General features: G+C 40.1%; 1 protein-coding gene across 6 annotated transcripts in view; it reads right to left on the reverse strand.

Annotated features, from left to right (window-relative positions):
- Positions 1–876: 876 nt before the first annotated feature.
- Positions 877–13,726, reverse strand: part of LOC113132020 (protocadherin-15) — a 169,384-nt gene continuing 156,534 nt past the window's right edge. For 4 of the 6 annotated variants that reach the window (XM_026309819.1, XM_026309818.1, XM_026309815.1 and 1 more), the window contains 4 exons: positions 8,008–8,029; positions 7,077–7,150; positions 4,851–4,965; positions 2,802–4,698 (listed from right to left, as the gene is read on the reverse strand). In XM_026309819.1, the coding sequence (XP_026165604.1) occupies positions 2,815–4,698; positions 4,851–4,965; positions 7,077–7,150; positions 8,008–8,029 (2,095 nt within the window). In that variant the 3' untranslated portion in view covers positions 2,802–2,814. Of the gene's footprint in view, positions 2,279–2,801; positions 4,699–4,850; positions 4,966–7,076; positions 7,151–8,007; positions 8,030–13,726 lie in introns of those variants that run through there. The other 2 variants (XM_026309820.1, XM_026309817.1) reach the window with 2 other exon arrangements.

Genomic DNA, 13,726 nt, shown 5'->3' on the forward strand with positions numbered 1-13,726 from the left:
TATTGTGTTTTTCTTTTTCCATCAATTTATTGCAGATGTTTGTTTTGATCCTTGAGGACACCAAACTTGTGGTAGAAAGAAGGTTTTCTCCTGACCTATTTTGTGAGCAGTTTTTCAAGCTACTTCATCTGGTATTCAGCTCCTGCTCCTTTGTGAACTTCAGCCAACAAAGAACTGTGTGAACTTGATTGGCATTCTCATAGTTTGACTGACTGCAGGACAGTTTTTGTAAATGTCATTCTGGATGTCTTAGATGTGTCAATCTCTGATAAATCAGGAAACAAATGAAGAGAATGTGCTTGATATTTCCATTGCCTTCTACCTTTGTGGTTGCAATCACTGCCATTTTTAAAAACTGATTTTTTTTTTTTTTTGCCATTTGTGTTGACAGGTGAGAAAGTGGGCTCAAGAGAACTGTCAGTTTCTCAGACTTCCCACCACTTTTCAGAGATACAGTAGCTATCCATATCCCCATGTTTGGTGACCTGTCATTGCTCTTCTCTAAAGTGAAGGCCCATTGCACAGAGAAGGCCTCATTCTGACAGACCTCTCTCTGCAGACATTGTATTTTTATGAGCTTCCTGCTGAGTTCTACTGCTATGTGCTACTGTACATTCAACTTTCGTTTCCATTATGCAATTCAAAGATTGTAGCTTTAATCCCAATCATTTTCATAAAGGCACACTCCGAAGCACTTTAATATTTTCAAAACTGTGAAATGCTACTTACATTATCCATGTTGTTAAAGCACCTTTATGTTGGGGACTGGGTGGAGTTGCAGAAAGCCTGTAATCATGCTTCACAATACACATTAAAATAGGTCAGAGTTTTATTGTTGAACATAATACATTTTTTGGTACTTTTCTTCCCATCCTCAGGTGTCAGTTAATAAATGATCATGAACCGTGTCAATCTGCATCATGTAAAAGGACTGAAAATACCACATTTTTTGTGGCTACAAATGTCCATACAAAAACAGTATGCCTATACTGCCATATTTTACTGCTGAAATATAGCAATGACAGTCAGGTGTGCGTTATGTTTTTAATGCCATATGTTAGATTCTCCATCTCTGTTAGATACAAAATAGACAAAAATAATTTCGTATATTTTTCAGAAATTTTCAAAAACATTGCCAAGTGATCACAACGTAAAATAATCAATGACAATCTTAATTATTTGCAAGTAAAATACTATTAGCAAAATAAGTTTATTTTATCATAGACTATATAATCACAATTTCCTCATGTGTTCACCATGATTTCTCTGTAAATATCTTTAACATAGTGCAATTAATGACAATCTCGCTGATGTTTCAGAATTAAAAACAAAAACGCAGAAAAGCAAAACAGGAGATCATTCAATAAAAGAGGCCAACCTTCTGTGTTAGTTAAAATTACAGTCAAGCACAGTTCACAAAAAATTATTTTATTTCTTTGAGGCACTCATTGCCTTGCAGCTCTATGTTCCCATCTGTAATAGCCCTGTCGGTGCCAAAAGCTTTAACATACTATGGTTAAATAAAATTTGAGTGTAAGTGCAGTTACCTGTCCTGGACAGTGATCTGCACTTATCCAGCTGAGGCACACAATCATTTATATGATTATTTTCTAAGCAAAAACAAGAAATGGGGAAAATAGAAAGTAATCTTCTACATGGCCAGTCAGAGTTTTGTCATTGGTATGTGCAGACTGTTCCAGGGTCCCATCCATAACTCTTCTTCATCTGAAAATGTGTGGTCACTGTGGGACTCCAGGGTCTCCCTACTGTTCTTATGGTTGTCAACAGAAGTCTCTTGCTCCTCATTTAGACACAGACCACTGTTGTTTCTGTCAATCAAGGCCTTAGCAATGTTGGTTTTTGACCCAAAACCTTTAGGGTCTGTGATGGTGGAGCCCAGAGAGCCACAGGAGGACCGGGTATTGAGGTTGACGTCCACGTTTGGGGGAACACATGCACCCGTTCCATTTTCTGTGTTGTGCCCTGAACCCTCAATGCTAATAATGGGAGGGGGTTCTTCATGAGTCACACCTAATTTGTCTAGTTTTTTAAAATGCTTACCTAGTCGACATGGAGAGCCCAACTTCAGGTTGTTTGGGTGAGGAGGCCGCCTAGTTCGGATGATGGTGCCATTCTGTGCGAGGTAGATGTTCCCGTTAATGTTACTGTGGCTGTTAGGGAGCCGGTTCCTCTGGGTGTCTGTGGAGCTTTCCTCTCCCGTGGAGCTGGTCTCATTCTCCCGATTTACCACCAGCTTAATACGTTTCTTTCTCCCAGGCTGAGGAGGACAGAAGGGTTCAATATAGTTATACTCAATTTATTATACAGTATACTCAGCTTTCTCAATACAAACACTGCAGACTGCTGGGTTGTATACCAGGTATGAAGATCTCCGTATTCACAGTGTATTCTATCTATATTTTAAAACAATATTTTGAAACACTATTTTCAGTTTCTGCAGTTCTGTTAAAAATAAATGTATGGCCATAGTAAATCTATGAAAAAGAGTGATACTGTATGTTGCCAGAAAGAAATAATTTCAAGATAAAAAGATAACATTCAGAAGCAGATAGTTGCACAACATGCCACATTCAGACAGCAAAAATAAGACCATACACCCAAAAAACATCAAAGAGAAGAGAGAGTGAAATTGTCACATTTTGAAAAAGGAGACCAAAGTTTTTTCCTTGCTAAGGGGAAGTAAGGAAAAGTAGATGTTTAAAAAACTCAATAGTAGCAAGCAAAATTTTTTCACTCCCATGCAAGGGTAATTCATTTTATTCACTCTTACTTCACAGTGCACAACACGTCTCTTTAGAAGGCAGTTAAATTTCCTTCAGACTCTGAATCAGCATCTGATCTTCCTCTTCCTCCTGAGTCCTTTGACAAACTAGCAGCCTCTGATCCAGAGCCACTGGCTGAAGATTTGTCAGAGGAGATGACATCCTCATCCTCCTCAGTGATAGGGGACAGTCCTCTGTATCTCTCTTCAGAGGTGTCACTAGTGCTTTTGATTTCAGAACTGTATGGGGGACCAGTGTATGGGGCAGATGGCCCAGAGTCTCCGGATGTCACACTGGACCTCCTAGATGATGCTTCGTCACTGAGCTCGCTGGCTGACTCTTTGCTCTCATCAGCAGTCTCGGATTCTTCATCATCATTTTCTTCACTCTGTGATACTGTGATTGTATCTTCAGATCCCTGGCTCAGGATGGATTTCTGGGAGTGCCGGCTGCTACTGGTGGATCGGGAACCACCCGAACTCTTCTTGCTGCTCAGGGAAGTCTGGTCTGTTATCTTACTGCCAGAGGAAGAGCCACCACTGGACATAGACCTTTTCCTTTGACTGGAACCACGAGACAAAGAGCCTTCACTTCCTGATCCTGACCCTGACTCTTCCTCGCTGGCTGTCCCTGTCCCAGATTCAGCCTCGCTGATTTCTTCACTGGACATCTTTGTTGCTGCACTTCTTGATGATCTGGTTCTCTGTGAGCTAGATAAAGAGGCAGCACTACTAGCAAGACTACCACTTTCACTCTCACTTGCACTTTCACTTCTTCTGCTCCCACTCCTGCTCCCACTTACACCTGAGCCGCTGCTCCTCTTGCTGGCCTCAGTAGCTGATGATCTCATGGAAGAACGGGCAGAAGACCCACTTTCTTTACTGCTCCCTGAAGCCTCTTCCTCTTCAGACTCTTCAGAGCCACTCTCAGTCAGTGAACTCTTTTCTGTGCTTGTTTCTTTCTCTGTTGCTGTGCCTGTTCCTGATTCTGTTTCTTTCTCAGATTCTGACTCTTTCTCAGACTCTGATTCTTTATCTGTTTCTGACTCTTTCGCTGTAGCTGATGACATCTCTGACTCCGACTCTTTGTCTGACTCTGATCCTCTTTCAGTCTCAGATTCTTTCTCACTGACAGATTCCTTCTCAGTTTCTTCTTCAGATTTGGACTTGCTTTCCTCATCAGAGTCCCCTGGCTCTTCGGGTTCTTCCTCTGAGTCCACAGTACTTTCATTGGCATCATCCCTATCTAAATCTACTTTCAGATAATCTCTGTCAATGCTACTTCTCTCTGAAGATTCCTCATCAGAGCCTTTCTCTTTACTGCTTCCACTTGCACCTGCTTCTGGCTCACTTTCTGTCACACTAATAGACACTTTAGATTTCCCTTCATCCTCACTTGTTACTTGAGAGGCCTCCTCATCTCTCTCACTGCCTGTGACTGAGCCGTGACTCATGCTACTCTGTGACTTCCTGCGGACTTGCAACATGTTACCTAACTTAATTTTCTTAAACACTTTCCCAAGTTTGCTGCGGGTATCAGACTTTTTGTCAATTGGTCCCATAAGTGCTGGGCCGTCCGTCAGACTCTCTTGGCTGTCAATACGGCGGGCTGACATCAGTTTGGCGTAATCCTTGTCCTTCTTCCCAACGCCAAACATCTTGAGCATCTTGGCTTTTTTCCATGGAGATGGGCCAGAGGGACCACCATCAGATGGCTGTTCTGCTCCCTTGCTAGCTGCCAGGAGTTTGCTGAGTTTCATGACTGACTTCAGCCTCTTGGCAGCCTTAGAAGGCTCACCCTCCTCTGCTGGCACAGCCTGTTCAATTTCATCCTCTGGTGGCATGTCCCTAAATGCAACCCTCTTGGGAGGACCTCTACCCCGTGCACCACCACGGCCTCTGCCTCGCCCCCGGCCCTAGGACAGTCATACTTAATTTAGCAGCCTTCTGAGATAATAAACATATTGGAATGTTACATAGGGTTGATACTGCATTTCCATGATACATTCCATACACACCCTATTTAAGTAATAGTTCTCAACATTATCACTCTAAGGAAAGGTAATACCTCAGGGCCATGTGGACTGTAGTAATACCCATCATCCTCCATTATCACCTCTCCATATTCATCATATACGGGAGATATCAACCTCCTTCGACTGCCATACTGAGGGAGGTCATACCTGGGAAAAAAAAAGGATTTAACAAAAATATGGCAACTGATCCAGTGTTATGGGAACTATGGTGGGCTACCTTTTGAGCAACACGGCATCAGCAACAATGTGTCGATAGCTTTTTTTTTTTAAAGAAAAGTATCAATCTACATGCTAAAAAACCCACAAATTTATTCTTAAAATATCAATATGCTCCTGACTTAATGGGCGAACTAAAGTGTTAATGATACACTTGCATAGTTTTAAAATAGTCATCTGCAGTATTTTTTTGACGTATACACAAAGTGACTTGTCTAATCACAAAAAGGCTTTAAAGAGATTTTCTGTGTTTCTCCTCCACATTCTTGCATTATATCAGGTACCAGTAATCATTGTGAACAGTATTTATGTAGATTATGGCATCATCATCAATCACTTATCCGGTATTTCCTAGAAACCACTTTGTGAGATTGCAATAATATAAGGGAGAGAAAACTAACATGCATAAGACAAACAAGCTTTTCCAAAAATATTCTTCACAGTTTATAATAATGGAGTACACATTTGCCCAAGTATGTCAAAGTGGTCTAATAAATAATAAGAATGCAAACACACGCTGTGGTGGGAACCTCTTGGGTGAAAATGAATGCCTAAAAGCCCATTAAAACACTTGAATAAAATCAAGATGCGTAACTGTTCTCTACTGTGCTGCCGTTTTAGTTCCCATGCATGTCTGGCTTCATGATATTCATTAGTGAGACAATCTGAAGTTCTGTTTTTTTCAAATGTTATTTCAATTAAAGAGAAAGAAAACACAAGATATTTTATAATTGCTTCTTTGTTTTGATATTTCACTGCTGTTGGCCAATTGCAGAAAAACATGGTCTGGATATAGTGGAGCCTAATTTAGACTTGATCATAACTGTGTGTAGCAAAGGGGTTTATGGGTAAATATATGTCACCGATGGTTGCAGATGGTCTGACAGGCATTCCTCTCAAATCTCAACTACTTGTTGTGCAGAGTGTCGCATCCTGCACACCAACAGGATCATCTGACTTCTTATTGGGAGACGCAAGAAGCACTTGTTTGAGTGCCCCCTAGCCAGAATGCTAATGTCTGCAAAGGTATAAATGCAACAGCTACAATATGCAACCGTCTCCAAAATATTCTCTACAGTCAAGAATAATGGAATGCATGATTTGCGGTGATGGAGGAATCTACATTCAGCTTAATTTTGAACAGAGTTATCAGCATTAGTATGGTGGATGGCCTCAATAAGATTAGACCGTTGAGAGTGAACGTGAATTATTCTTCACAAGAGAGGAGCCTAAATGAAAGAGGCTGATGGCAATTATTGTCACTACCACCTTTGAACATGTGAGGGTGGCTCTAAGGACCACACGGACTGGTAGCTACTGGATTAAAAGCTTAACTGCTTTTAAAGTGTGCCCTTCAGTGCAAGGGGAAGCGGATCAAAGGCATCCGATTATAGTGATGGCACACTCAAAGGCAATAGCAGCTTTAACAAAGAACTACGTGACATCTGATTAAAATATAATTACAACTCATTTCAAATGAAGACCAGTGTGATTTAGACACAGCAATTAAAGTTAAAGTTAAAGATGACAAGTGAGGTAGGTCAGTGACAGAATACAGACAGTTTTTAAGATTTTCATCAGGCTTTCTTTCAGCAGTTGAAGCCTGTAAGGTGCAAAGCTTCTGCCTGTTCTGATAAACTTGCAGCATAATTCCCCAGAGTGACGCAGGTTTACATACCATAGAGCAGTCGTGTTTAATGAATAACAATTTCTCAGCAGCTGTTACAGCTTTGAGTTCTGTGTTTTTCCTCTTTAGACCATATGGGGGAAAAAATCCTCGATCCATTAAACCATGACAAGGCACTTTCAGAAACGAAGGTACAATACCTGACTTAAGGCAGCATAACTGATCTCATCTGATGAAAAAGAAGGTAAATGCTCGAATGTGTAATACTGAAGGGGCAGCATATGTTCTAATCAATTTATTCTGAAAATCTTTGAAAGGCTCTCAGCACTGTGAGGTAGAAGGTCATGATAAATCCAGGTCCACATGATGTACATATATATTTTTTACTTTTAATGAATGTGGATTGCATACTCACCCTTGGTCATAATTATAGTAGTCCTGTGTGTAGTAGTCCTGGCCCGGATCGATACCTGACTCCATGGAGAGTTCCTGCATTTCAGAGAAGCAGAGAGAGAAATTACTCAGCACTCCTTAGAGAAAGACAGCAGAAGAAGAGCAGCAGCCTACAGGGTGAGTATACTGCAGAATGACTAGAATCCCTGTGAATTAAGAAAAGCAGGAGTGTTTTCTACCTCAGGTCTCAGAAGAGATGGCCTCAGCAGTTGCTGTTGCTGCCAAAGATTAGTACAGCAGAAGGATAAGGTAATGGAAGGGAGGCATGGTCAGGAGAGACACAAACACAACGAAGAATTTATACATTTTAGATTTAAAGCCAGAAAATGCAGCCCTCTCTTATGCTTACTGCAAAGTCTAAGTTATACCATAGAAAGGCAAGGTGAAACTGATGAAATATTGATGGGAACAATGCAAGGGAAAAGATTGAAGGAGTTAACCAAGTCATGCAGGGAAAAAAAAACACAAACAAAAAAAAAAAAAACATCTTGAGTATGTCAGATGTTGACAGTTCACAGATTATTTGAAGGTGACAAAAATTCTTTAATATCCAGACTCACTTTATGTTTCTTGGATTTTGTCTCCATACTTTTTCCCCATCTATACATCTTTTTATGTTTTTTCCAATGCACAACAAAAACTTGTCTAAATGCTTATCTGCTATTTGACAGGAACAATGCAGAATACAACAGACTTTCAAATCAAACCTCAACTGTAATGTCAGTGTCAGAGGTTCTATCACTGGGATCTCACCTTAATCTCATTCAATGTTTTCCATCAAGAGAGTTGTAGATAAGAATAATAGGATATAAGCTCCCTCAAGCTACCTTGAGAGTGACAAAATGTCTTGGTACAAGACTAAGATGATAACACATCACAACAGGAATGCTTACCTGTCTGCCATAGCCTCGCCTGCTATGGAAAGGAGAAAAAAAAAAAGACAATGAATATAGATTGACAGCAACATTTCAAGTGCTTTTAGATAATTGAAATGTTAACTACACGAATGGTGCATCTACATTTTTGCTGACCAGTGAGGAAACTGCTTTACTTACTGTGCACTTTCCTGTGCTAAATTACAGAGTTCCAGATACAGTATTGTTCCATTTTAAAAATGGTGCCTAAGGCCACAATGTTATCACGCTGGTGTGGGCCATTTTTCCTTCTTATCTCATCCAAACAGGAAATCAAAAAGATATAATAAACACAGATATCAAAGAGGCTGGGAAAATTGCAATAATAATAAAAAAAAAACATTGTATTTTTACATGCATATCATGAGCATAACCTAGCAGATATGGAAAGGACATTTTGATTCAGCAAGGAAATTGTCTGAACCTGCTTTGGCTCAAACAAAGTTAATCAAATTGTCTTTGGTTATCAAGTCATAATGTGCCATTTCTTTTCAACACACGGAAATGTTTTCTTCTTCTAAATTAAACTAAGTAAACCCCTCTATCAAACACAGAATAAACAACTCAGAGCTGCTCCTGAGGATAAACAGCAGTGCATTCACTACAAGTCAATGAGAAATGGCAAGTAATGGAGCAGCTCAGCTGAAACCTCCATGTTCACAAGCATACAACTGTAACCTGTCTAGAGCCATAAATGATGACGACTTTCACACTCAGATATATGGCCAAGCAATGATGTGAGCTTCCTCTGGAGAGGTGCAATCTGTTATTATGGGCAGGGACCAGGGGACAGGGCAGAGCCACATGGCCACACCTCACAGGCACAGTGGATGATGCGAGTGGGATGTGATGGATGACCTGTTGGCTTGGCTGCTGGCTACTGCTGCTTCATGCAACATCAGGAAAAATGGCCCAGTGGACAGCAGTCATAAGAAATTTGCACAAGAAGAAACTTGGGGGGGATGCGTGATAAGGTAATGTTGTAGAAAAGAGATGATGAGGGATTTGAGGTCAAAATTGCAGCAATACTTGAATACAGAAGAAGGTTGTGCATTATGTCAGGTGGTCTGCGCTTTGTAAGTAACTAGCTTTACAGTTTCTTCATTGCAGAGCTGAAAAACAATAATAAAAATAGGTCTTATTTTTACATGAATTTGTTCTCAGGGATGTTGAAAAAAATAGTTACACCGTCAGCTTGAAAACACCCAAACACCTTTTCTTACAGATGAGCACAGGCCTTTTTAATGCAAAAGCATTTAAATATATAAAAAAAAATGCATGCAGTTTGAAGTGGGTTGTTATTCTGCTACCACTACATTTATTGACACAACATAGCTAAGCCATTATGCTATGAGTCAGTTAATGGAATATTTAGAAAATACTGGGAGGGGATAATATAATAAATATCATAAAAATCAATGCACATCACCAAATTTCAAAGTATTGCATTAACAAAACACAAAGTACATGGTGTTAGTGCAGGTGGATCTTTTAATGCAACAAAGGATCTCTCTGATCAGCAGTTTCTGTGTGGATGAATAATAACAGCTCACATTTTTGAATGAGTCTTCAGTTTTGCAGGTTCCTGAAGATACTATGCTGAGTCCATGTCTTTTTCTTTAAGTATTTAAGTTTACCCTTGATTAGAGATATTTTTGTTCCCTAATACTGCTACATTGAATTATCATTTATAATAACAGAGTTAAAAAATACACAGAAAATAACAAACATAATAATCAAATATAAAGAATATTCTCATTAAAGCTCAGTGCTCTTTGGGTTGAAAGAAGCAGCATGCAAGCTGCTAGCCTCTTTACAAAAGAGATTACCCCATGTAGTGAACATAGAATACAGAATTAGCAAGCTGTTGATCTGCTTATCAGGGGAATGTGTAATGAATCAAACATTACAATGCTCTGGAAGGGTGGTATACTAAGACCATTTGCCTTAGGGCACAGAGGGTGAAACAAACACACGAAGGGTAAAGACAGAGAAGAGAGGTTGAAAACCCTGAGCACAGGAAAAAAAAATGGAACAGAAAGAGACAGAGGCCGCATTACAATGAGTGTTAAGAAGGTAATAGAATCTCCCGAGATCCACAAGGAAAGATTAACAAGAAGAGGCCATGGATTGGAAAAGTATTAGAGCTAAGTACAAGTAGAGAGGAAGTGAGAGAGAAAACAGACAAATGGGACAGGAAGAAGGTCAGAGGGATGGAAAACGAAAGGTGAGGATAATAGTAGCTGACAGTCCCAAAGGCAGTGGCCCTTGTTAACGATTGATTGGTTCTTTAATTAGCCCTTTCCCATATACAGCTGAACATCACAGTGACTACTTTATCATGCTGGGAGGATCTCTACAGACAGCTCCCCCAGAGGTTGGCTCTCCTTTTCAACACAGGCCTGAAGGGGAACCCAGTCGATGCATTTTATGGTTGATGCTTTGTCCAACATAAGATGAGAAGATGTTTTTACTTACAAGTGCCTAGTTTTTGTACTACATTTAAATAAATAAATTAAAAAAAAGATTCCCTGTAGTCCCAGTATAACACCAAATGTTATTTTATGTATTGTTCAGCTATATGTTTTTCTAGTTTGTTTTTGTATATGTGCATATTGTCTCACATCTGTGAATTTTATATCTCTATGTTCATTCATCACGGCACGTAGTTCTTGTTAAATGCACCAAAAACAATGTAATATTGCATGTTAGTTACTGCGACAAGTTTCTGAATATGTCTCAGCAATAAATGTATGATCATCCTTCCTAAATACACATAGATTTTGCAAATCTTTTAAGAAATTAATAATTATGGTAATTTTCATTCATTTGAAAATGTATCTAACAATATAATTCTTTTCTTTTGCTTAATTTGGATCTTGCATAAAGCAACAGCTTGAAATCAGCAATATACAGCCAGCAGATGGTTTGGAAAACAGTCCCCAGGGTTGTGGGATTTGAAAGTTTTGGTGCTTATTATAATTCAATTAAAGTACTTTTGGTAACTTACAATATGTTAATGTCAGGGTTAGTGAAATACACACTTAACATAATTAATTAACTAATCTGTGATCATTTATATTATCACAGATCTTATGAAAGTGTAGATCATTATAACAACATTATATAAACTGTAGGAACGTGATACTATACATAAAGGATAAGTCAGTGTGGCAGGTAACCTACTCAGCACTAAGTATCAGTAAAAAAGCTTTCTGTCTCACAAATCCCACAGAGGCTGAGGTTTATATAAAATACTATCAACTGTGCAAAAAAAGCATTTAGAAATGACAAAAAAAAGAGATGTATAGATGGAAATAAGTATGGAAACAAAGAAAGTCATAACACCGTGGACTGAGAGTGTTCACTGAGCTCAGCAGTGTTTGAGCTGTTTGAGTTCAATTGTCTTGTCTGCTGAACCTCTGCTGCCATGTTTAGTGGACTCGTTCCATTTTCAGTAGAGTTCATACTTGTTGAGTTGATTTGGACAGCAGAACTGGAGTCCATGGTTTTTGGCATGCTCTGCTCGTTGCTGGGATCAGGGCTTTGCGGTTTGTCAGCACCCTCTGATTCCTCAGTCATTTGAGGTTTTTTGTTAAACTCGGGCACCTTGCAATTTTTGTCTACTTGGCTGTACAGGTTGGCAACAGACCTCTCTATGTCAGCTAGATTTTGGATGTTTTTCAAGATCCCTTTTAGCTCCTTCTTCTTCGGAACATCAGATTGTGATGGGGAAGGAGGAGGGCGGTGTTTCCGTTCTGAAACAGGGCGAAGTGAGGACAGGGGTGGTAAAGAGGTTGGAGTAAACTGGACAACTGGGTATGACTGATCGCTAGCACATGGAAGTGGTGGAGGAAGAGGCGGTGGAGGTGGAGGAAGAGGTGGTGGAGGTGGAGGAGCATGTTTACAGACAGAAGGCGGAGAATCCTCAGGGTGAGATTGAATTTCATGAAGACAGGATGGTAAGGGTGGACTAGATGGAGTAGTCATGGGTGGGAAAGGTGGATGTGGCTGCTGTGGAGGAGGAGGCGGAGGATTTTCTGGTGGGTCTGGTATGATCTCCACAGTGATATGACAAGGCTGCACTGTCATATAGCTGGAAATGCTGGAGCTGAACTTTCTGAGAACAGGTGGAGTTGGTCTCTGGCAGGTCAGGGGCCATGACATGTCTCCCTGAGTAATGATAATACTGGGGGGCATGTCTCTGCCCACAGATGTAGGGCTGTAGTGGTAATCCATGATGGAGAGCAGGTTTTCAGAGGTCACCTCCAGCAAATCACCGCTGTCTCTGTCCCTAACAAGTATGCTAGAAATGGAGCTTTGTGAGTCTTTCCTTTGCTCTTGGGTGTGTTCCTGGAGGGCTTGTTGCTCAAACTGCCTGGCCTGCTCACGGACTGACAACTTGGTCTCTTTGCTGCCATTCAGCTGAAGTGTGTCTGAACTGTCTGGCCTTTGTTCGCCTCTCATGGCCTCTTGCTGCATCTGCAGCTCCCATTCATCTGGGTCTATAAGCCTTTGTCTCTTTGGCACTTCATAACCATGCAACCCTCTGTGAATGTGAGCAGGCAATGACCAGATGCACCCTGACCCTTCTGAGTGGATGGAGAACCGTTTTTTAGATGGACTCTCCTCCTGGACATCAGGACTGCTGAGGGGACTGTTGTCGTCATAAACGGGGTTGTGGGTGGTGAGTGGGTTTTGGTCAGACAGAAAAGTCACACTGCTTTCTGACTTGGGTAAGTTGACACGCAATGCTCCGTTGCCATAGGCTGCAATTGTGCGACAGGCAAAGGTGCTAGGAAACCTCTGGTGGCTGGGCTTCTCAATGACAAAGTTTTTAGTCCTGCCCCAATGAAAGGTAGAGGTGAAAAGAAAAAAAAAAGACTTGAAACAGGTGAAGATTGATGGTTTAAAAGTGAGGGAAGCAAAGAAAACAGGCTGATGCAAAAGCAACAATATCCCATCAATTGTTTCTGCACTGTAACTAATGATGATTCTTAGTATTGTGACTCTTCCTCTGGTTTTATAGGTAACAAAGCAAATGGCTTATTGATCTAAAATGCTTACCATATTGTTTGGTTTTAGCTTATGCTAAAGAATTACAGTAGCATGCTTTTTCAATCAAGGGCTGGAATATTCAAATTGTTATGCTGACAGATATTCTGTGCTTTGACCCAAAGATACTGCACAATACAAATAAAACAAAACAACCAATACTGAATGCATTAGTGCAGTCACAACACTGAGATGTGAAGGTAATGCTGAAAGAACAAAAGGAGATGGCTGTCTAATGGAAAGGTGGAGAGGAGACAACTATAGTGATAGCTACTTAAATGCGGTGCCTCTAAATAAAGGGGAGCATCACTTTTCCTGACAACACAGAAGGAAAAGAAAAATTCACTGAGGTTAAAAAACAAAACAAAAAAACAAACAAACAAAAAAAAAAAAACCCAGAAAAACTACACAACTTTCAACCTGCTCCCACTTTACTTTGAAGGTCATTTAACAAAACAGGCTTTACTAGTTAAAAATGTATTTATTCACAAGGGTATCTGTGATAAAACAAAGGTTAAATACATAGCAAAATCATATCTATTGTATATAGCATTTGCATAAACTCAGCAAAAGCTATAAGCGAGAGGGGAAACATGGGTGCTGCGCTTGTGCAGTATTTAAAAATCATTTTCATAGACTTTAT

The sequence above is a fragment of the Mastacembelus armatus genome, chromosome 15 (assembly GCF_900324485.2).
Source record: "Mastacembelus armatus chromosome 15, fMasArm1.2, whole genome shotgun sequence".
NCBI classification, from domain to species: Eukaryota; Metazoa; Chordata; class Actinopteri; order Synbranchiformes; family Mastacembelidae; genus Mastacembelus; species Mastacembelus armatus.